At 41.9% G+C, this 25,429-nt stretch overlaps 1 protein-coding gene across 11 annotated transcripts in view; it reads left to right on the top strand.

Annotated features, from left to right (window-relative positions):
- Positions 1-25,429, top strand: part of celf4 (CUGBP, Elav-like family member 4) — an 82,740-nt gene that overhangs the window by 43,858 nt on the left and 13,453 nt on the right. For 3 of the 11 annotated variants that reach the window (XM_034239500.1, XM_034239497.1, XM_034239501.1), the window contains exons 3-7: positions 16,746-16,794; positions 21,866-21,994; positions 22,898-22,977; positions 23,647-23,787; positions 24,633-24,792. In XM_034239500.1, coding sequence (XP_034095391.1) covers positions 16,746-16,794; positions 21,866-21,994; positions 22,898-22,977; positions 23,647-23,787; positions 24,633-24,792 — 559 coding nt within the window. Of the gene's footprint in view, positions 1-16,745; positions 16,795-21,865; positions 21,995-22,897; positions 22,978-23,607; positions 23,788-24,632; positions 24,793-25,429 lie in introns of all 11 variants that reach the window. The other 8 variants (XM_034239492.1, XM_034239499.1, XM_034239491.1 and 5 more) reach the window with 5 other exon arrangements.

Here is a 25,429-nt window from a genome sequence, read left to right as displayed (position 1 = left end):
CAGCAGAGATCGTATTTCAAAATGAACGGAACCTGAACGACATTAGAATTGTAGGAAAAAAGAAATAAAAGACAGAAAAAGTGAATCTACGTACATACTGTACATTCAGTGTTATTTTGGGTAATCGTAGAGCCTCAAATGTAGTCCAAAAACTTTTTAAGATTTCACTTGCAAAAGAAGAGATAGATATGTTCTTTTAATCAAAAATATTACATCTGGGAGATTTTGTCAAATTGTTCCCCCGAGATTAGAATGGATATTTTCCAGTCTGTGGGTTAATATTAAAGTTAAAATGACTGTGTAGCGCTGCATAACAGTCGTACATTAAGTCTCCTGTAGCACTTCCCATAGCGGGGGGTCAGTCTGTGCCACAGGGGGCCGTGGCACTCTGGGCCTGGGCGTGCCATCCTGGGCGAGTAGCTGGCTTTCACCACGCGGACCACCTCGGCTTTATTGGATTAGACTCTGGCCCTCCTCGGGTTTGTAATTGCATTTGCCCGATGCTGTGTATTTAAGAATAGAACAGCCCCGGTCCCTGTGGCCCTCCCCTACCTGATTTCCCAGCAGCCTCCAGGGGGAGCAGACCAGCACCGGCCCCCGGATAAGAAGTCGTCTTGACAACCAGGAGGCAACTGGTGTGGGGGGGGGAAATGGAAAAACTGCTGTCGACTTCCTCTTCTCTCTCTGTGACTTTGCACTTTCTTTTCCGGTGGATACCTCCTTTATTATAACACTGTTTCTTCACATCTGCGAGGCAATTCACTTTGCTTTATTTCCATGCATTCCTCGTTCACGTTCGGAGTGAGACATTAAAGAAAAGAAGCAAATGCTTCTTCGTGCTGGGTCTCCCTGGGAGCGGGAAATGAAGGGCTGTCGAATGGGGACTCGTATTTCATCCTGTCCATAATTTATGGAGAGACTAGGTTTAGGAAAGGGACATTGCGCTAACATGGGGATGCTTGTCATAAGCATATCCCACGAGTCGTAAGCTACTGAAGGGGGCACAAATCGATGGTGACACATGTTTCTGTTTGCTGCACGGTGAACTTGATGCCATTTTCCCATCTTAAGCATTTGCAGATAAGCTTCCATTATAAGTGTCATTACGTGCCAGTGATACTGTGGCAATGTTTAAGCGGTTTCTGTAAGGCTACTCGGCTTGTTAGCGCTTTCTGCTAGCATGCTTTAGCAGATCTCAAAAACTATACAGGGTTAGAACTTGACCTCTTCCAGCCGGCAGTGCTTTAGTGGGACAGAAAGCCTTACTGTATATTTCCTGGAACAGTGACATCCTTTTGAACTGTGTGTTGCACCAGCCGGCTGCAGTATATCATAAAGCACAAGCTGTCTGCTAATCACAAATTACAGCCAGCCTCTCCTCTAGCCCTGATCCAGCTCTCTCCACAGGGAGGCCAAGGGGAAGAATACTAGCTGCAGTCCCCACCACTCCCCACTACATGGTGCTTATAAATCGGCATCCTCGCAGATAGGTCAAGGTTTTGATTTGGTCGTGACCTTAGTTCATAAATCTGAATGATGTAGGGGCCTTGGTTAAAAGGCTGCTGGATCAACTCTCCAATGGGGCACCCCCCTCCTTCGCTTTCCGTCTCATTCCCTCTGACTCTCTCTCCTCCCAACATCCCGTCCCTTTTTCAGTCACCGCTGCAGCCTCGAGTCCCTGGAGCCTCTATAACAGGCAGAGAGGGAGGGAGGGAGAGAGATGGCGAGGGGGTGAAACAGGCAATCAATAAATCAATATGTTTTGCGCCACTAAGCTAGGGTAAGCTCACTCTCTCAAAGCTGCGTGTGCATGTACGTACACACGGACACACACACACTCACATATATACACTCACTTACAATCCCAGCAAATTTCTTTCACCACACACACACACACAAACAAACAAATGAAGGCCCAGGACAGATTGTCCCTTGCCAAAAGACATTTTGTTGTTTTAGGGACTTTCTTTTTCTTCATTCTATTTCCTGTTTTGGATCATTAAGCCATTGATTTTTGTTTCAACGGGTAAGTGGTGGTGGGGACCCCCTGGGAGCCGGCTGAAAACCTCAACAGAGTGGCCCCAGCAGGAGTTTCTCTAGTTGTGACAGGCTGCTCCCAGGGGCCACTGGGCCCTCTTAACTCTGCAGGGGAGAAACTATCGCCTGGAATCAGTCACTCTGCCTCAGCATTCCCAGGCACTCCTCCATAAGAGTATTCACTTATATAGATTTCTTCTAGCTAAATGAGTTTGCAAGTACAAACGTGCACATTTAGTTATAGATGTGGATTCTGGTCCTCAGAGAAATTCCTGTAGGTGTACAAATGGTCAGTTGTCTTCATGGATTTTAAAGGATAAAAAAAAGTTGGCCGGAGTATCAGCTTTCCTATCACTACGTCCAATATTTGTAGATCCGTGGGGGCGGTGAAGCTAGAGGAGAGAGCTGGAGAGATACGGTGAGATACAGTAGCAGACCAGGATACAGTTGGCCAACAGCCAGCAAGATATTACAGTCAGATATATAGTAACACAGATGGATGCACTCAGCCTAAAGAGGCTCACATATTGGCTAGCGCTGTCATAAGAATGACATAATACCTATCCTGACAGGTAATGAAAATAAAGGCCGCTCTCCACCGCAGAGTTGCATAAGCACTTTAACTTAAGCTCATACGTAAAACACTAACCCTGACATATGGGATATCCCGGGGGAAGTTTTCAGAGTGGTTGGATGTTAAAGGTGGAGGTCTGACAATTGGAAGTGGTCCCCTAACATGCTGGAGATGTTACTTTTGATTTCAGCACTCACAACCAAAGCATCCTACGGTTTCTTTATAAAGAGATATTGTTCTGCATCTCAGTCATCTGCGAGGTCTGCCACAAACTCAGTTAGCGCAAGCATACATTTCCAGCACAGCAACGTTCCATGTCCAAATTTGAATATGTGCAAGTTTGTAATTATGCATGCATTTGTTATGACTCGGATAACAAGCATTTACTTATGTTATCAGTAATGTGAGCTGCTGAAAGTCTAAATATTTTTAAAACATCTCATTTCTATATCATTTCTGTATTCAGTATGTAGTTGAGTTTGAATGTAAATCAGTATTGGATTTAGACTGAGGAAACGTTGTGGCGAAATGAATCCCAGAGATGGTTTGATCACCTCCTGCAGTGTGTCTTGGGTGCATTTACGCATGCACTTTTCTGTGGTTAAGCTCAGTCTGGACAAAAGCCAAGTTCATTTGAGTCATTTAGTGCCAGATGTAAAGGGGGTCTGTTTCACAAGATGAGATAAATATGAAAAACTGCTGTGTTTTGGCACCATTCCTGCAAAAAGTATATCAAAGCATAGGACTCAAATTAATACCAAGGGAGCATGGCATGTGAGCAGAAGCTCCTCTTCTCAAAAACAAAAAAACTCTTAACTTAATTTAACTCTGTGATGAGGAAACGTGCCTCATAAGAACATTTGAAAGTGAGACAATGTCCTTTTTAAAAGAGACTATATAACATAATTCCCTCTCCTATAATGAAACGTTTGAATCATTTGCAATGCAATATCCTATTCTCCTTTTGGTGCATCTGAAGGTTTTGCTGCTAAAGCCTCACTTTGTGTCACGGTAGAGCGAAGGAAGCAGGACCCAAATGCAGAATAAACTGATATACCTTTATTTCAAGGAAAATGAAAATAGAACTTGGACAGACAGAACACCCACCGGTGAACACAGTCAACAACGAAAGACGAACCGACAAAGACAGACAGAAAAACCAGAACTTAAATACACACAAGACTAATCACACAAACAAGACACAGGTGAGGAGGGAGGAGAAAACACAGGGGCCACAGGTGAACACAATCGGGTAATCAGACACACCAGGGAAACTAACGACAGGGAACCACAGACAGATCCAAACAAGACAAAACACAACGCAGACAGAAAACCAAAAACAGATCTAGACAAGACAAAACACCACAAAGACAGATCGTGACACTTTGTTTATCAGGACCAGTCGATAGTGTTGCTTAATGTTAGCAAACTCTTAGTTGAATGGTAATGTGTTATTTCTCCTTTTAGAGTTATGATTTGGACCTAAAGATGCCTTGTCCCATTTTGTGTTCTGCGTTCAAAGACCATCAGTAGTTCCTGAAAACCTGCTGGCAAATATAATCAAAAACATAACCTCCTTGACAGTGGAAATAAAATAAAGAAAATTCAAAATCTTATGCCATTTCCTTGCTTCACCTTTCATTCAGACCTGCTCCCCTCCTCTTCCTGTCCCAGCCTCCCTCTGTTCGAGATGAGAGGCAGCTGGAGATACTTTACAGGTTCAATTTGAAGGAACTTTTCCTCCATCAATAATGAAATAGTATATTTCCCTCTCCTCCCCTTTTCTCACTTCCCCCAGGAACGAACCTGGTGCTGCTTCTGAAAACTGCCTCGCACTTTCTCAACACTCTTCTTCCTATCCTTAGCTAAGCCCTCAGTTTTCCAGGACGAAAGAAACAGAGGGTGCTGACAAATTAACCCCATCTAAGTTAACAAAGAAAGTATCAAAGTAAAAAAGGATATAAAAAACGAAAGTTTCATTGTAACCAATTTATTTTTCAGTGCTGCACATTCCAACAATTGTTCATTTTTAGTCTCCTTATGCTTTTTATTATATGTGAACATTCATTATTTTGGCACACAGCTTATTGAATAGCTGAAAGTATCATTTGAAAAGGGATGAATCAGAGAAATAAAAGACAAAGCTGAGATGTTGTTTTGACCTTTTGGCCTTGAACTAGGGCTGCTCAATTAATCGTAATGTAATCGCAATTACGATTATGGCTTGCAACGATTACGAAAACAACGTAATCGAAAGAAAACGATTCTTTTTTTATTTTTATTATTATTAATTTCTTTCTTTTTTTTGGTTTTTCAGTTGAATTATACTTAAAGTTCAGGGTAATCAACTGTTAAAAACATACTGTTCAAAAAAAATCTCCAATAAATGGATGTTTTCAAAGTAAATGGATAATCATTTTTAATAATCGTGATATCAATTATTGACCCAAATAATCGAGATTATGATTTTTGCCATAACACCTTGAACCCTTGACAAAGAAGCTTCTTCCTTTCTTTGCTGAGTGTGTTTTCCTGTAGACATTGTGTGTGTGCATTCCCTGTGTGTGTGAGTGCAGGAAGGCCCCTACCGTTCATGCAAACATCAGTGCGTATGTGTATACTGTGTGAGTACTCAATCTCGTGCATGTGCATATTTTTGACTCCTAAGTGTGTGGGAGTGAGAGAACATTCACATCGCCCACCTGGGCTCTCGCTGGAAGCCAATAGAGAAGAACTCCCTGTTGTTTCTTTGGCGGAGCCTAGCACGCAGATTCGACTGTATCACTTCCTTCTCACTCTTACTCCCCTCTTCTCCCTCGATCTGCTCTGTTCCTCTGTTCCTGACTCTCATCTCTTTCTCTCTTCCTGCCTTTTCTATATTTAATCAGCCATGGAGCGTGGAATTTGTGATTATTTTTGATGGAAATATGCAGGCAAGAGTAGGAGTGTGTGTGTGTGTGTGTGTGTGTGTGTGTGTGTGTGTGTGTGTGTGTGTGTGTGTGTGTGTGTGTGTGTGTGTGTGTGTGTGTGTGTGTGTGTGTGTGTGTGTGTGTGTGTGTGTGTGTGTGTGTGTGTGTGTGTGTGTGTGTGTGTGTGTGTGTGTGTGTGTGTGTGTGTGTGTGTGTGTGAAGGGGAGAGAAGAGCTGATCTCTCATCTACCTGTCTGGATCTTCCTCTACCCTCCTGTCATTTCAGAGCAGAGTTCAGAGACAGCAGGAGGATAAGGGTTATGTATTTCATAAAAGACCCTGCGGGGTTTTAGTTGGAAAGTACCTGTATTGCACCTTATTCCCTCTCTCTATAAGTCTTGGTTTCTATTTGCATCACTCTCACTCTTGCTTTACACCCTAGTCTTTCTCTCCACTAGTCACACTTAGCCAAATTCAGAAAGCCAATAGCATTGACTGAAAAAATCCAGTCCCCACGTTCACTTCAATGAGGCGCAGTAGTGTCGGTCTCTTTAGGGTTATCCAGAATTATTTTTTATGTGGCAAAAATGGTGCCATCTAAACTTGAAACTACACATCACACCAACCTAAGAGTGGTATATTCAATCTTTGTATTTGTTGACAACATGCATAATACTAAAGTCTAAATAACAGAAAGTTGCAGCCTTCAGAGAGGTGGTATCTGTTTGGGTTAACAAATACTGTCTCCTGAATACCGTGGCTGCTACCTATATTTAATTAATATCTTCTTGGTTCACTTATTTATTGATCTTACTTGGTTATTTTTGACATATTGTGTTATTTACTCTTATATGCATCCTGTGTACGGGGTATCAATATGGGGGCGCACATTGGTGGTGGGAATATGGTATGTAAATTCCTTTTATTTGAATTATTCTGCTATTTTAAACAATAAAATGGATGATTAATCCATTGTAGCGTTTTTGTTTATAGTAAAAAGCTCCACCCACACAGAACCATCTGAACAACAGGACAAATCCCCATTTTTGGTTGACAGTCAAAAATACTGTCCAACAAAGCCAACACCTGCTAAGGAAACACAGAGCTGCAGCTGGTTGAAGCAAAAGAACAAAAAGGTATAAAATACTCTACTAGTTTCTTGCTGAGAAGATCTGATATCTGTCCGGTAAATAAACGGATAGTGTACAGAGCAAAGGTGTTAGGTTAGGTTAGACAGGAAACAGGGGAGAAGTTAGCCTGTCTTCCTGAAGGTGATGACGAGTGATTAACACGTTATATCTTGTTGGTTAATCCGTACAAAAACTGTGCAAAAGAAAACCTTTCTAAGCAGTGGTTCATGTCAACCTCACAGTGACTTTATAATGCCCCTTTAAACCTCAAAATGTTGCTAAGTGTCTAAATATTCCTTTAAATCTCTCCTCTTCCCCCTCTCAATTATATTTGAACACAGCCAAACTCTGGATTGAGTAATCTTTATTAACATAGCTTTCCTATAGTGTTGGCAGACAACTGAATGAGCATTAAAAAAAAGATTTGGCTCATAAATTCTACTTGAATTCCACATAAAAATCACCACTTTATGATTGCTTGGTGACAAAATAGTAACAGTGGACCAAAGGGTGTTTTCTTAACTTCCGTTTCCCACATCAAGAGATGCAGTAAGGCATATTAAGATGTATCCTCTAGAGATCAATATTGAACAGCGTTGATAGTGTCTTCAAATGTTTCCGTGTGGACATTTTCATTATGTAGCTCTGTAGCTTCTTAGTGACTGTTTTCTTTCTACATACACTTTTATTTTTCATCACTGTGTCTCTCTCTGCCTTCTTTCCAATACAAGTGCAGGCTTGTGTGATTGACAGCTCATTACAACACCATCTCCTCACCCCTCACCCTTATGAGACAGAAACACCAGTGTGTGTGTCTGTGTGTGTGTGTGTGTGTGTGTGTGTGTGTGTGTGTGTGTGTGTGTGTGTGTGTGCGCGTGTGCGTGTGTGCGTGTGTGCACGCGCGCGTGTGCAAGAAACATGTGGGCGTTCATGTGCGCGTTTGAACATAAGACGGGGGTTGCATTTTCTCGCTCAGTGTATTCATGGTGTGTTTGCCCGTGCTGCTATTTGTGTCTATATTTACATTTGCATATGCTGTAAGGTATCTCTCATATGCACAGGCCTTTCAAGTCAGCTCTCACTCTCTTCCTACCATACTCACACACACAAACACACACACACACACACACACACACACACACACACACACACACACACACAGTCCAGCAATATGCAGCTCATGAATACTCCCAATCATGGGAAGCCCACTCATCATCTCTGTACCTTAGTGATGGCTGGAGAAGAGGACAAAAGGTGTGCGGGGTTGGAAGTGAGAGCAGTCTTCCCGGCTCAGAGTATGACAGCTTTTAAGCTTATATTTTTCTCCCCTTTTTTTTTTATTCATTAGATAAGTGAAAAGCAAAAACCCAGTGATGGCACGCCAGTACCAGCCATGATTTATGTTCACCTCTGGAAAGAGAAAAGTAGAATTTATGGCTTTCTCGTCTGGCCTAATCTTCACTATATGCTGCAAAGCCCGGGCAATGCAGTAAGCTTAGAGGGGAAGGGAGAAAGAGGCTGAAAATTGTCCTCTACACTTTCTCTAGTTAGCGTTTTTCTCTCTCTTCCTCTCACTTAACCAGCTCTATCACATTTTGTCCTCGTCATTTTTTGTTCTCCCCACACAGGAGCACACTTGGCACGCACACAGTGAGTCTTTGAACACCTCTAATCACACGCGTGCAGGTTCAGACTCACGCTCGCACATAAACTGCTAGCTGAGCTGCTCGGCCCCTCAGCGACACCTTCCCTTCTCTCGCACCAATTTTCTCACACTTTTTCATTCTCCCTGTCTCTCCTTCTCTCACTGCCTCGCTCCGCACCTCCGCCCTCACCCGCCTCCACATATAGATCCTTTCTTTTTATAGTCAAAGCTATAGTCCCCATGGCAACACCAGAATTGTTGATTGCCAAGATGCTGTACGTCTAATTATGCAACTTTCGCAAAGGGGTTGTGTTGTTTGTGTGAGTGTGTGTTTGTTTGTTTCTCGCGGCGACAGTGTCCTCCCTAAGCATGCCTCTTCTTGTGATGGATCAAGCTGTGTTGCGATAATCAATCCATGCTCACAAAAAAATATGAAAATGGAATACCTGGCATCCTTCCTGCATATGTATCAATATGTGTATGTGTCTGTGTGTGTGTGTGTGTGTGTGTGTGTGTGTGTGTGTGTGTGTGTGTGTGTGTGTGTGTGTGTGTGTGTGTGTGTGTGTGTGTGTGTGTGTGTGTGTGTGTGTGTGTCTGTGTGTGTGTGTGTGTGTGTGTGTGTGTGTGTGTGTGTGTGTGTGTGTGTGTGTGTGTGTGTGTGTTGTGTGTGTGTGTGTGGGTGTGTGGGTGTGTGTGCGTCCTTTGAGTGTGTGAGGGTATAGAAAGTGCATGTCTGGCGCAGGTGTGAAGCTATAACAGGTTTTGACAGGGTAAAAATCATTTGGGGGTGCAGATGATGTGCTTTTTCTATCCAGTTACGGTGTGACAACTAAATTCTCAACTGTCGATTCCTATTCCTATTAAAGTGTTCGCAGGAAGCGCAAATCCTGACTGCTCTCATTGCACATCGATTCTTATCCAGGTAGAGTGCTGAAAAGACGGAGGGGAAACGGGGGGAAACACTGTTTTATTTATTAACTCACTGAGGAAAAAAAAAATTCGCACTCATTTACTCTGCTCGTCAACACATCGGTACAGAAGAGGAGGAGGAATAAGAAATGAGGGGAAATAATAAGATGTGGCACAAGAATAGAAAGGAAAACAGAGCGAGGACTACATTTGCATTTTAACCTCTCATTCAAAACTGCTTGGAAAGCCGTCCCACTACTGCCAGCGTTCAGGCTGCTCGCCAGTGAAAGAAGGAGAAAACAGGAGGAGATAAAGAAGAGGTGGGCTGGTGTGAAATGGATCAAACAATGGATGTGAGAAAAGCCTTGCTGTTCTCATCCATCTGCAGGCAAGAAGAGAAAATTAGTGGAGGAGGGAGCGGGGGGTGTGATAACTCGCAGCTTTTATAGAAAATGTCTGTGTAGCTTTCTGACAACAGGTCCTCACAAAGTTGAAGAAATTATTTGCCAGAGAGCAAAAGAGAGTAACACAGCGCCCAAGGTCAGGAATTATCTTGGATGTGTGTGTGTGTGTGTGTGTGTGTGTGTGTGTGTGTGTGTGTGTGTGGTGTGTGTGTGTGTTGTGTGTGTGTGTGTGTGTGTGTGTGTGTTATCCTTTGTTTCTACCCCTCTCTGTTTTCATGTTCCCTGTTAAAGCCATGTTGATAAAGAAATCTGCGATGATCAGAGGGTTGGACAGGGAGGTTTGCCTCCTCCTGTGATCCCTGTGTGTTTCCCTCTCATCTGCCTTCGTGGAGATGTAGTGATCTCGCTATAGACACTACTGGGACGCCAGCACCACAAAGCGAGCAGTAGCATATAGAAACAGGCCCATTCATTCGCTCAGTCTCTCCAACAGGGATCACAGCATTATTACAATGCTTTGGAATATCATGTGTAGGAAGTGAAAGGAGCTAGAACGCATTAAGGTGTTGTTTTACTAACTTTGTCTATTTACGTAACATTTCTACTTAATTCACCTGGTATTAGAGAATGCTTCATTTGCCCAATTAAAAATAAAATTTCGTAAAACTGTAATGTCATCAACTGGGGACATTTGATGATAATATATATTAGTTTTAAATATTTAACCCCATTCCCGTCAAGCAAAATGTATGGAGTTCTTTCGAGAAAGCCATTTCTTTCTCATACTCAGGTCCAGAAATCTCCGCTTTAGCACCAATTATTACACCAAACTTCAATTATATCTATATTTTTTTACAGCGGCTTGTTCATATATCATTCATAGCCTGATATATAGAATATTTTAATCCTAAAAACAGGTCTAAAATGTATTTTTAATGGCTTATGATGTTTTTTTCAGATGCATGTTTTGATATAGAGAGATGATCAAAATCCCCTCTGTAAAAACCTTTGATTATAATATGAAGAAGAATTGTGATCAACCCTGGGTTTGCACACATCTAAAAAGATTATGCCTCATTTGCATATTGAACCCTAAACTTTAAAAAAAAATTGTAAAAGATAATCGCTTGATGTAAGTAGTAATGAGTATTACCGAGCGACTTCAGTGGGGATATTTTACCATTTGTTTACCCCATTCATCTGTACTGTTTCCCAGTTAGCACTGCAGTACAATGGAGAGTCCATACAAGCATTTTGCAGGTATGTTATTGTTGAGAGCAAGTTTTGGTGCAGCACTATATCATGTCAACAATTTAAAGTAACAAAATATATAAATGAGAGCCAGTGTCTCCATAATGTACAGCCACGTTGTTGTTCTACTAGCAGCGGCAGAAAGCACAGAATGTGCCGATTTATAATTCATCTGGATTGTTGTTGTTTTTTTTCTTATATTTATTTTGCTCCTGTATCCTGACTGCAGCATGCCACTCAATCCCAGCCCAAACAACTGCGGGGCCAGGCTGTCCCGTTGTCAGGAAACTCTCTTCTCATCCTCGATCTGACGTGATACAGAGCGCCCGACTCTGTTTGTCTGTAAAGATGAGAAGGGATAAAGCAGAGGAGAATGCAACAAAAGGAAAGAGATTGGGATGTTTTGCTTTATAGTCCTCTTTACCCTCACACACAGACATTGATCTCTTTGCAATATGTTTCACTTGAACATCAGAAGAGAGGTTTGTAGTCTGGTCACATGACAGGATGAAGAGCTACAGGGAGGCAAAAAGGCCAAATGCTCTCTGAGATGTGTAGACGTTAAACCTGATGGAAATCCAAGCTTCCATCAACTCTCCAGCCCTCTTCAACTCTGCTAGAAACTGACCCCAATGTCAGTGGCATCACACTGCATTCTGGGTATTACAAATGTAATAGCTGCTGTTTGCATATGGTGCAAATGACATAGGTGCTGCTTTTGACAAATGTCCAATAAAAGTAAAAGAAATTCAACAATATAGAGAGAGTGGCCGTTAAAGGTGCAGTAAATAAGCGAATGACAGAAGTTTGAAGACAGATTGATTATTATAACTGATTGTTGAACTAATAAACTATAATAACATTAAAAAAAGATGTAGACATCAATAATCTTATTCCAAAAATAAAGTGTGTATTGTTTTAAAATGGGCTATTCTACAAAATATTACATTTGAAGTACATTCATTACATTACAATTACTATTGCTTCTTTTTACTCAAGTTACAGATATTCATACTTATTCTCCGCAGGTTAGAAAAATATATTTGTGACGGTGCTCGCATGTGGTTTACATTGGGTACATATAGTAAAGTCTCCAAACATTATACTATGCAACAATAACTGCTTCTGTAGCTCTGTCCGCTGAGTGGCTTGTTGGCTGGGCATGAGCTGATAGCATTTGACTGACTGACCTGAATCCTGCTCCTGATGAACACATCTTGTGTTTCCTCCTCGCACAAGCAAATCCCCGTTCCATTAGTCACATTACGGCAGTGTGCAGTGGTAATGGCTGTGGAAGAGTGTAAGCTGCCATTTTTCTACAGATGGAAAATACTTTTGTGCCTCAAGAAGTTGCGAAAGTCAATCAAATGAAATGTTTACATGTACTGTAGGAGCTTTGATGGAAACACAGGGGGTATTCCACCATGGGAGCGTAGTGCTTCTGTGAATTTATGTAAAATCAATACTTTTAAAATAGGTTGTCCTCTTTCTGACCACTGGTCAAATCTATTACATGCCTGTTAAATGTTTCTAGATGTTCAACTTATCTCGCCACTGAGGGGTTTTTTCCTCCCCCTGTGTACAAGAGCCCAGTTTCCCAAAAGCATCTCAGGATTATAACCATATTTGTTCAGCTAATGTTTCCATTGGCATGTTTCCATCCCAAGATGAGTGTTGTGCATGCTGAGATATTTTGGAAAGCAGGGCCAGGTCGAGTGCCAGTGGTTCATTTGACAGCGTGAGCCCCGGCGTTTGGTTACACTTAGACCCTATGATATTGCTCCTGCAGAGAATCTCAACATCTGCAGCTGCTGTCTTTTTAGATACTCACTTTCATATAAAGAACCATTAGAATTGGGACGGGAAGAGAATGATGCTCCTTCAGCTGCAGGATGTAAAAGAGAGCAAGTTTTCACAATAGTAGGAGAGGAATATTATGAAGGCAGCCTTCTTTGCTTCCCTGGGAGTGCTTTCTCACTGTGATAATGAAATGACCTGGACTGCACTACCCCTCTCTCTCTCTCTCTCTCTCTCTCTCTCTCTCTCTCTCTCTCTCTCTCTCTCTCTCTCTCTCTCTCTCTCTCTCTCTCTCTCTCTCAAAAACACATCTGCCAGACGAGGGTGAAAATGAGAAAATCCTACCTCCCTCTCCCGAGTTCCGTAAAGCATACTTTCAATATTCTTCTTCACAGACGATGATGGGAGTGTGTCCCTGCGAGTGTTGTGGATTGCTGCGGCTGCATGTATTCGGTGGAGTGTGAGGTTTTTCAGATGCTGGCACCAGTCTTGAGCAACTTGTAATAAACTGTATTTGAAGTGCATCTGACATAACAAGGCGCGATACAGAAATTCAGTGGGTAGAAATCCCATAGAGTTGTCGCCGTAACCGTGTTTTTGTAACTTCATTTCTGTGGCTTCGCACGCAGCGAAATCAATACAGTAAGCAGCAAAACTCAGATCAAGGACTTCAATTTTGTCCCGTTTCAAGGTAGAATCTAATATAGCGAAGTACAGTCCCCCACTGTTCTCAGCGAATCGTTTAGGCCTCGCTAGACATCGAGGCCGTACTACACTGATTCAGAAGAATGACTCACCAGTTTGGTACAGCACAGGCTGCATGCAGACCATGTATTCCCTCAGCTTCTAGTTAGCAGGGAATCTATGGCAGCACTGAGGCAGAGCACTGTCATTGAGTTACATAATCAACAGAGAAAGGAGTGTAGCAGCATGAGTGTGTGTGGGAGTGCGTGTGCCCGTGCATTCGTGAAGCCGCAGTTTCTTTTGAGCTGTCGATCATGTGGTACGCCAAGGCCACTCCAACACGAGGCTGCTGAGGTGGACTTTCAGCAACAATGGAGCTTAAGCCTATGTGTGTGTGTGTGTGTGTGTGTGTGTGTGTGTGTGTGTGTGTGTGTGTGTGTGTGTGTGTGTGTGTGTGTGTGTGTGTGTGTGTGTGTTTTTTGTAGAGGCATATGCGAGGATGAATAGGCTGAGAAGAAAAAGGCTCACTACATGCGAGGTATTAGGTGTGCAGGCTGAGAGATGAGCCAATTTACCGAACATGCTGCCTCACAAGGATACATTTACACATTTACATATTCTGTGTGTGTGTCTGTGTGTGTGGGTGGGTGGGTGTGCGCTCTCTTATTTGTATCCTGTTGTATGTTTCTATGCACGCTTGGATGCATAGACCTATTTGTGATTTTGCACTTGCTAAGCGTGTGTGTATTATAAACCTTAATGTCCAGTCATGTAAGACCACCCACTTCTGCATGTGAGTGTGTGCACATGTGTTTATAAATCTACACGTCTGCATCTATTTCTGTTAACGTAGATTTCTTTCTCGTACTGCCACTAAGCTGAAGAGAGCTCCATGTATTGTCTGAGTATTGCATTGCTTCTGCTGCTCAATGATGCCATCTGGCTTTGGCTGACACCACCACATACATCCTAGGGGAGCGATCCGTGCAAGTCAGCGTCTGGTTTTAACAACTGTTTTGGGATCAGTTGTCCAGTGGGCTGGTGCTAACTCACCCCATTATGAGCAGGATGATAAAACTGACCTTGAAGCAGTTTATGGGCTCTGGATAATGGAAACCACTGATAGAGAGCCCATGAAACTCCACTCAGCTTTCAGTTACAAAGGAAAATAATGGTTTAACCACTTAACATTATTTTTGAACTGTGTCTAAAAACGTGTGAGAGGACGTTCCCGCGGCTCAATGACAAATGAAGAGACGCGGGGGGAAATGATTAAGGGGGTCGTCTGGGTCGGGAAAATGGGAGGGAATTGTCATTTTTATTGTTTTGGGACGACATTGGAGGACCTTTTATGTTTGTCATATCCACTTTTTATACTTGAATTTAGCCCTTCTTTAACAGTTACATCAATAAGATTACTGTCATGTGTGCCATGGATTTTAAAAGTGTGCAAGTGTTGTATATTCCTGCTTTTAAAGGCTGCATTACAGTCAATTCATTCATTTTCTAGTCAGGCTGATTAACGGACAAAGGGACAGTGTCAATAACATTAAATTACCCTGAGTTTAATTGGTTTTTCAGTTTCTGTCTGAATTAAAGAGAGAGACTTCAATGGAAATATTATTAACTCTGGCGAGGTTCTTCATTTTACTTAAAAGTAGAACATAAAATAAGTTGGAAAAAGATTCCATAAATCTCAGTGCAGAGTGAAATTAAGACCAGGAAATATAACCTCAGAGGGTCAGTGGCGTCATACCGTGGGTTAAAACCGCTGCTTGCATATAAAACCAGTGGAGGTGGAACACAATTAGGTCAGATTGAGGCCAGACCATTTGTATGGGTCACAGTAAAAGCGCTCATATGTATGCAGGCTTATAGGACCCATGGGAGCACTGGGCCGACCTTGTCCCACACTCTGATCTATGTCCTCATCTCCCCCTATGTCCTCTTTTCCTCATTCCTCCCCCAGCTTCCTTTTTTATCACCATTTCTTTCCCTTTCAGACCTCCCCCCTACTTTTTCCTCTTTCTTTGACCGTTTTTCATTAGTTTCTCTTCTTTCTCGCCCTGTTTGGTTTCATCCCTCCTACTTTTCTATCCAGCTTGTTTTTTATTCCCATCCCTCTTTCTCTCTTTCACTTTCTTTTACTCATTTTAACTCCCTTTTTTCCCATTCGCCAATTCCTTTATCTCCACTCGTCCTTTTTTCCATATCAACAGCCAGTCTGATAAATAATGCATCACAGCACATTAAAGACATTAGCAGGGTTCTCTCTTGGCTGTCAAAGAGAGGGAGGAGACGAGGGAGAGGAAGGAATGGGTAACTCCGTTTTAAATAAGTGCTATGGAGAATGATGTGATTTAATATCAGCTGCAGAAAAGCGCCGGGGAAAGGGTGAAGGTCCGAGCGTTAATTGTGTTTGCGCCCTGACACCGTGTCCTCTCGCTCAAAGGTTTTCGCCTTTGGTGAATCATCTGAAAGCCCCGGGATTCATTAAGATGATGACTGTATCAGCAAAGTCTGAGGAAAAGATTTAATGACATTTAGCAAAACACTGATGCTGCATCACACAGAACCTTGACCTTTCCCTCCGCCCCTTTCATCCTCAGCTTTCTCCCTTCCTCTCTCCTCTCCTCCCCTTTTCCTCCCCCCTCCATCCTTCTATCCCTCCTGGCAGCATGGCGATTGGCATTATTAAAAATTGATTGGCGGCGAGCGTTTAGCAGGGTGGTGAGGCGGAGAGGGAAGGTTTGACAGGCAGGAGTGAAATGAAAGGAGGCCCTCGGCGGACACAATGTGGAAAGGTCTCACTGGGGGACAGACAGTGGTGTGTGTGTGTGTGTGTGTGTGTGTGTGTGTGTGTGTGTGTGTGTGTGTGTGTGTGTGTGTGTGTGTGTGTGTGTGTGTGTGTGTGTGTGTGTGTGGTGTGTGTGTGTGTGTGTGTGTGTGTGTGAGTGTGTGTGTGTGTGCCGTGCGTGCGTGCGTGCGTGCGTGCGTGCGTGTGTGTGTGTGTGCATCCACCTCAATATATCGGAATAGTCCACACAGATCACATCCTGACTGCACACGGCATCCAGAAGCATCCCTAGAGAGCATTCACAGTCACTCTGCTGACCCGGAGTTACCTCTCCACCATCCCTCTTTCTATCGTTCCCTTCATCCCTCTGCCTATCCCCCCTTTCCAACCCTTCTCTCTCCTTTCATCTCACATCAAATAATATTTCCAACCCATACTCCCAACCAGCTATTCCCCCAATGGCTATAAATGCTTCAGCTTTGGAGATTTTCAATACACTTTATCCGCAATTTGGCTGAGTGAAAACTTTTTTTGGGGGGGGGGGGTAAACCATGCGCTATGACATGAGTACATAATGCTAATTCTCTCTTTTTCTCTCTCTGTCACAGATGAACAGACCAATCCAGGTGAAGCCAGCAGACAGCGAGAGTCGAGGAGGTAATGTCTCCCCTTCTTTCTATTCCTTTGTCCCTTTTCCTGCATTCCTTCCCTTTGTTTCAGCCCTACAAACATGCTGCCCCCGCGTATCAGCCTCACTATTATCCCTCCCCTGAGACAGCAGGGCCTGGCCGGACCCTCCAATATTTAAAACACTTCATGAAAACAGTGTTCCTGCTGGCGTGTGCTGCCCTTTTCAGCTCCTTTCTTAGAGTGTCATCATATCTACTGATGCAAGCACTATGCACTTACAGACATGGAAACATGCGAGTCATGTCACGCTTGAGGGGAAAACAGGTCACTTATTTCTGTCAAACACTTTTAATAACGCTGTCTGAGTCCTATTTGACTCGTGTCACAAGTTCCTATCAGCCAAATGAAGTGCAGATTTAATTGACAGATCCGCGTGAATGGAAGTGGATGTCTTGTAATCTGTGTGTCTGTACTGTATTGACAGCTAAGACAGCACATTTTCTAAGTCTAGACATGTAGTGACCCGCTGCTGACATCAATCAATGGACTATTCAAGGGAAGATTGATGCAGTTTGATCGTTTTTGGCTGGAGTCTTTCAAACTTTGCAGTTGTTCATATAATTGGCACCAGAGCGATTCTTCAGTCGTAAGAAAGACGGAGGGAGAAAAGAGTGGAAAGAAAGAGGAAATAGAGCATGCATGGAGTTGAAGGTTGATAAGCAGAGAGAGAAAAGGACTGAGAGAGAGGTGTTGGCCTGTAAAGGAAAAAAACGAAGGAAAGGAAGAAAGATTGTGTGACATCCTCTTCCATTTAGTTTGGTGGTGCTGTGAGTATGATTGATGGAGCAGGAGGGAACAGAGGCGAGCACCGAGCCTGAGGAAGCAAAGTGAGGCCAATGCAGGCCGTCTATACCTCTGTCTGTTATGTGGGTCTATCTTTCTCTGTATGTACGTCCTCAGCCCACATCTCCTCTCCTCGTCTGTTCTGCACAGTTTTGTCAATATTATTTCTTCTTCATTTCTCTTCTCTATCCCTTGGATGTTTTTCTCAGGCATGAAGGCAAAGCTTCATCGTACTGTCAGGGTGTTATATTTTAATTGCAATGGTAGAAACACTAAGATCCTCCAGTGGTACCAGTACAACAATAAAAGGGAAAAGTGCTCCATTTCCAATTCTACTGATGTAAAAGTATAGGAGTATCAAAAGTTTTAAAAGTATAGGTACTTGTTCTGCAGAAAATGTTGCCTATTATTAGATGGTTGTTAATGTGGCATCAGTGCAGGTATTATTTTACTGTTGTAGCTGGTGGAGTTGGGGATCATTTGTCATATAAAGTTCATTATTGGAGTCATGATGTTAGTGTTTTGGATATTTTATCTGGACTTTTATGAAATGAACAGATAATAGAGTTTAGTTGTATGAGAAGACAGGGCTGCACCAATAATATCTCTCGAAATGTAGACAATACCCTCAAATTGTACCTTAGTTACTTTCCTTCAATGTGGAATTGATAGTTTTAGGGATATTTGAATGCTGCTTTTATTGAGTGCTGTGCAGCAAAATAATATTTAAATAAGTTCGTAATAAACTTTATAATGTTAGAAATACTTCTGCCTACTAAATATTTAATCAGAGCGAAATAAGGGAGTCAAGGTGTGTGTGTGTGTGTGTGTGTGTGTGTGTGTGTGTGTGTGTGTGTGTGTGTGTGTGTGTGTGTGTGTGTGTGTGTGTGTGTGTGTGTGGTTGTGTGTGTGTGTGTGTGTGTGTGTGTGTGTGTGTGTGTGTGTCCTCACCCTGGATGTGCGCTCCACTCTTGTAAACTGTCCACCCCCCCTCCCACAATGCAAGGCCGGAGCGCAGATTAGTCTTGTTGACTCTGCAAGGACACCCTGTCAGGCAGCGGCAGTGGGGAACGGACCCTTAGCATGCACACACACATACATACACACACATAGACAACCGCACCTTCACACACGTTCATTTGCGCATTCAGAGGCACTTGCACCGAGGCTCATTAATTTCCCAACATATACATCCATTTCCACAAGTCCCCGATTCTGTGCAACGTAAAAACAGACGGCCTAGCACACCGACACATCTGCTACTGTTGTGCGCTAACACACTTTCACCGTCTGCCTCACAATCCCACTCAAACACTCATTCAGTGACTCAATCATGCTGTCATGGTGAATAATGAACCCGTGCTGGACCTCAGTCTGGCTACATTTGATCAAAAATAAATTACATTTATGTCTAATTATATCATCCGATGATTCTTTATGACAGTCTAAAAGTTTTTTGAAAAGTGGAAATTAGTTATTGGATTAAGGCAGTTTTTCTTCCACTTTTCACAAAATGTTCTCAAATGCCAACTTTGACTTCAGGAAAGAAGAGGACAGCAGTTGCCATGTGCAAAAGAGTGGTTGCTATGATATGTGTCTAAAAAGAGAAATACGCAATGAAATGTGTTAAATTGGTGCTCGGTGGCTTTATAGCATGAACATATGATACATATTTCCAGTTACATAACGTGTCCCTTTACAGAAAGTGGGCATTTTATTTGTATTTGTTTTCCAGTATCCATGTTGGGGGAAAGTGTGCTAATCACTTCCTGTGTAAATTCCAGTTTTCCCCTCATGCAACCCCACAATCCCGTAATTGTCTGCTGGATTCAACATAACCTTTGACTTATTACTTGTTATTTCTGTTGGAGTATATTTATTTTTATCTAATTTATTTCTCCGTGAAACTTGCGGCCTCATTATTGTGCAGCAGGCACTAGCATCCTGTCTGCGATGCATATTTAATAATAATAACAATCACATGTAAACAGAGCCCCGCGGACAGACTTGCTGTGGAACTTAACTTAGACTTCCATTACATTTTAATCATGTTCTGACCTGAGGACAGGCACACCGGCACGTCTGCCTGTCTAATAACTGTGACAGGCACAATTCCTCACAGGTTGTACTTGATGTACTGAAATTGGCCGATTAGCCTGATAAGAGAGACCCAGGGATTGTCTGACAAGCCATTGTTAGCCTCAATGTATTTGTCATATCAGACAGAAACATCAGGTCAAAGAGTCACAGAGATGTTGTCTCTCTTTATGCCATGTACTGATAGCTATGTGAACATAAAATGTGATCGAAGAAAAATTGAAGACTGGATTTACCATTCCCTTTTTTTTTGCAGGATTGAGTTCACATATATAATATCTAAGATAAACTACAGATAATAGTTTATTCTTCTATCACTTTTAAATATAATACAGTACCACAGCTCTATTAAATGATGTTAAGATTTCACTAAGATTGCTTTTAACACTGCTTGTCTTGGAAATGTTTTACCAACTTAAATGGCCTTCTTTAAATGTAAGAAGACACATGCATTGGCTTCAGCTGATATTTAAATGCATTTATCTTAACTATCCCCCTTATTTAAAGCAGTATTTTGTACCCTACTCACCAATTCATCAAGTTAGACATTCTGTTCAGATTTATTTCTCTGTCCCCTCTGCAAAAAAATTGATTGGCAGAAGAGCGTTCATGTTCAAAGCCCCAACTGACTGGAATACTTTACCTGCTGCTATTAAACCCGAGGTGACAGGGCTTTCAGTGTTGCAGCTCCCAGACTGTGGAACAGCTTCCCAGCACATATCCGGACTGCTGAGTCTATTGAACTTTTTAAATCTCAGCTAAAAACTCACCTCTTTGCACTGGCTTTTAATACTAGTTGAACATTACATTTTTATATTTGTATGTGTTTTTTTTTGTTTGTTTTTTATATGTTTCTAGTTATTGTGCTTTTTATTATGTTTTTAATTCTCCCATTGTGTTATTTAATATTGTAGTTACTGCCTGTACAGCACTTTGGTCAACTGAAGGTTGTTTTAAATGTGCTATATAATTAAATAAAGATTGAGATTGATTAGATCTCTTGCATCATTGGGTATATTTAAACATGCATTGTTATCTCACTTTCAACTGGTCTGTACTTGTTATTAACTGATATTGATGAAACTGATTTGCTCGACTGTCTCAAATTGTAATGATTGTGTGCTTTGCTTGAATTTCACTTAACAGACTGTATGTGGTTTGTCTTGTGTGTCATGTTTTGCATTTTGTCTTTTTGTTTATGTATGTCTGTAAGTTGTTGCTATTGTCGGGACCCCCTAGAAACCGAGATGGTGCATCCCAAGGGGTTTATCCCAATGAATACATTTCTATATACATGACATTATTACAAGCCAAAAATTCTGATGTTATGGAGCAAGATACCACGGATAAAGAAATTGAATAATTGGATAACTTCAACATTCACTCGACCTAACCATTTAGCAATATAAGCAGTTGTTTTTTATATAATAATAAAGACACAATAACAAAATGAAAATAGAAGTTCTAAAACAAGTCAGTGCTGTATGGCATGAGCGAGCATCTTGTTGTTATTATCAGACATTGAAATGCAGCACCATGACCATCTGGGACCAGGACTCACGCTGAGGGCACGGCGCCAAGCGTGTTCCCACAGGACAGAAAAAAAGATTTTCTTGTATTGATCATGATTTAATCTAACACTACACATTTGTAATGGAAATAGAGAGAGGAAAATAGGTCCAAACTCAAAAAACCAGCTTTACTAGGAATACATGTTTTACAAGGACACTTTTGCTGCTTTTACTTTTTAAATTCTACATGTTGTTTACGTGACATAATTTCAGCATCTGTCACTGACTTGTTATGAGCATTTTAATTGTCATTTTATTGTTATTGCACTGCTGATGTTTTCCAGATGGAGATGAACACCTACGTGTGACCATGAACCCTTAGCATACTCATCAAGAAAATGTAATTTAAGCAAATAGCTTCAAGCCAATGGCGTCATTTAAACAAGTGAGATCTAAAGATGTGAGAAGAAATGGATGGATAACATGTGTTACTTGGAAATCATATACAGTCTCTTTTATGACATTTTGCATGCAGGTACAGTAAGGATGAAAAAAGCTGCTATTTCAGTGAACATGGCGTGCCTTTATGTAGAATGTCAAAAGGCATCTCTGATCCTCTGATCGTGACCTATTCCTTTTCCTATTAGAAGACAGAAAGCTCTTTGTTGGCATGCTCAACAAGCAGCAGTCAGAAGATGACGTGCGCCGCCTTTTCGAGTCCTTCGGCAGCATCGAGGAATGCACCATCCTCAGAGGTCCCGACGGAAACAGCAAAGGTGAGTTTTATGACTTTGAGCCAACAGAATTTTTTTCACAGGCTACTGCACAGAAATGATTTGGCCTTTCAAAGTTGGTGACTTTGCAAAGTTCTCCTTAAACACACCATGTTGAGTGATGTCAAAGCGGGCACATTTCACAATCACCCGAGGTGCGGTTACATAAGGAAACTAGTTTCTGTGTACATTTCCAACAGCAAATGCCATTTGAAGGCTTTGCCCACAGGGATAAGAGATATACCACCAACTCTTCACGGATGAACCCCATTAACCTTACATGGCTCTAATGAAGAAAGAAAAGCTTAGCCAACGGCCTTACTAACCACCAGGCTTCATGTCATGCCAAAAGAAATGTCCTTTCGATATTTTGTCAAAGTGTAACAAGTTCAATGCATGAAGTTCATCAGCGGGTTTAGCAACCAATCAATGGGGTCCGATGATAACTAAGCCTGATGATTACAGTGGGCTTGATCATTCTGATTCGTCCGTGAAGCTCCATTAACAAGGCCTCATCCGCCAGCTTACTCTGCTAAGTGGGCTTTAGCTCAATAATTACTGGGAAGTTGATCATTCAAATTCATCAACGGGGCTTGTCAATAGTAAGCGACACCAGAACGCTGTGGCATTTTAAGCCCCATCCGAGGATCACAAAGTTGTTAATGGTGTCAGAGTGGGATGTTTTGCCCACTTATTGAACGTGGATCTCAGCAAAGAGGGCTTTGTTTACTGAATGTTAGTTGCTAGTGGGAAACTTTTCCAAGGTGAACAATATCACAGGAAATGTTTGTCTTTTGTCTTGTTACCGTTAATGTTCTGCGGTGATACAGTGTGAGCAAACTCCTCTTTTGCTCACACTGTTTTGTTTCCCTTTACTAATGTTCTCCCTTCTCACTCTCTCTTTAGGCTGTGCGTTTGTAAAATACTCTTCTCATGCTGAAGCTCAGGCCGCCATCAGTGCGCTACACGGCAGCCAGACAATGCCTGTGAGTACATCCTAACTGTGAGCATGTAGATTTATGTGAGAGAGGTGAGTCACGTAGAGCAGTGTTTCTCAAACTTTTTCATACCAAGGACCACTTAACCAATAAAAAAACACTCGAGGACCACCTAACTCCACAAATATCCAAAAAACACAATCGTTTTTTTACAAATCGCCTGAAAATGGTACCAACAAGTGGCAACATGCGTGATGAAGGTGTTTATCTGGGCTATATCATGCAATCGAAAGTGAAACTTAAGCTTGCTCCATTGCGGAGATATTCCCGCGAGAGTGCGAAAAACTTAAATTACTTAATTAATTTAAAATGTGAAATGTTACCAATATACTCACGGACCACTAGGGGGCGCTCACGGACCACCAGTGGTCCGCGGACCACACTTTGAGAAGCACTGAGAGAGATGAGTCACATAGAGCTTGATTACCGCCTTAAAGTTAAGTGAAGCTATACTTTATTAATCCCAGTCAGGAAATTCGTCCTTTGCAAATGACCCATAACTATTCCAAGGCAATTGGTGCCAAATGACGCCATTGCCTTGGCAGGAAAGGATGTGTGTGAAGTGCAAGCTTATGTCACGTGTGTCCATACTCACTTACATGTTCTGCGTGGTGTTTGTGTGTGCATGTGTGGGCGGGTGGATGGGTTGGTGCACAGGGTGCGTCATCCAGTCTGGTGGTGAAGTTCGCCGACACGGATAAGGAGCGCACCATCCGCCGCATGCAGCAGATGGCCGGTCAGATGGGCATCTTCAACCCTATGGCCCTGCAGTTTGGAGCCTACGGAGCCTACGCTCAGGCAAGGCGCCCCGCTAAACGTCTTCTTTATCCACAGTTATTCAAGCAATGAACCACACAGACTAGAGTGCTCAAGCCTAGCTCATTTTTGGATCTGCAAAAAGCAACAGAAAAAGATGAGCTCTAAATGTTGTTTCGGAAAAAAAGGAACAAACACATTTTAAGATTTTCAATAACTTGCTTTTATCTTGTAGTCACTGTCTTTTTTTAACTTGTATATAGAGGTGGGAAGTAGTGGAGTACAAATACTTTGTTACTGTACTGAAGTACATTTTCTGGTATCAGTATTTTTATGATGACTTTTTACTTTTACATCTTACATTTTTAACACAAATATCTGTACTTTGCACTTCTTACATTTTCAAAACAGGCTGGTTACTTTAGTTTTACTTACTTTACTTTAATCTGCGTTTGTTGGCGTGATCATTATTATTCATTGCGTGCCTATTGATTTTAACACGATCCGTGTATCCATCATTTGCTGGTCTTCTCTAAAGAAGAGGGACCAATGAAAACGTTGTCATGTTGCCGTTGTTCAGCATCGAAACATTCATTAGCTAACAATGACATTATTGTTCTATTAATATAAAGGGAGGTCCGTTTTTTTACTTGAGTACATTTCGAAGCCCATACTTCTTTACCTTTACTTGAGTAAAGAAGTTTAGTCAGTACTTCTACTTTTACCAGTCTTTTTAAACACAAGTATCTGTACTTCTACTTGAGTAAAGGATGTATGTACTTTTGCAATCTCTGCTTGTATACCCCACTACTATTTAATGTTTTGTTCCTTATCTCTTAGTTTCTCGATTGTAACATTTTCTTCTCTCCCTACAATATTCTCCATAGCCCCTCTCCACCACTGTGCAGGTGCAGCAGCAGGCAGCACTGATGGCGTCTGTAGGTCAGCAAGGCTACCTCAGTCCGATGGCGGCCTTTGCTGCTGCCCAGATGCAGCACATGGCGACCATGAATGGCATCCCAGGAGGACCGATGACCCCGACGTCAGGTAACAGTGGGGAAAGACCAAAGGTTAAAAGGGCCGTGCACTTTCGCAAAGAAAGCATTTGCTTAAGTGAATTGATACGCAATCCATAGCCATATCTTAAACAACCCTGTGCCTCACCAAGTGACAAGCTTACGGTACTTTAGCTGAATTTGACATAGTCACCAGCCTTATTTATCTCCAAAATTCTAGCTGATTGCTTAACAAATACAATTTGACTTTTATGTTTAAATAATACTCTGAATTTACAGCAAAACTGAATTTCTAACTAAACAAATCAGATTTATTTTCAAGGCAATAAACAAAATCTATCCTTCAAATGTTTTAGATGCCTTTAAAACAGCAATGTAATATGTTATAAGTAAAGAAACAATGAGTTCCTTTAATGCCCTACTGTAGCATTTCAGAAGAAACATTGTACTAATATTTGTATACCAGAGATGTTTCTAGGTGCATTGCAGGCATTTCACTCATCTAAAACAAATACATTATTGGCACACATAAGATAGCATCAAAGCAGTGTACATTATTAGTATACACTATGTCACACACTGAGACAAGAGAATCTGCCCTGACATTTAGTGTTGTCAACGGCCCACTGGGCTGAGCCCTCTGACATTTCCAAGAGTTACTAGGTGTC

The sequence above is a fragment of the Gymnodraco acuticeps genome, unplaced genomic scaffold (assembly GCF_902827175.1).
Source record: "Gymnodraco acuticeps unplaced genomic scaffold, fGymAcu1.1, whole genome shotgun sequence".
In the NCBI taxonomy this organism is placed as follows: domain Eukaryota; kingdom Metazoa; phylum Chordata; class Actinopteri; order Perciformes; family Bathydraconidae; genus Gymnodraco; species Gymnodraco acuticeps.
This window is presented reverse-complemented; position numbering and strand designations above follow the sequence as displayed.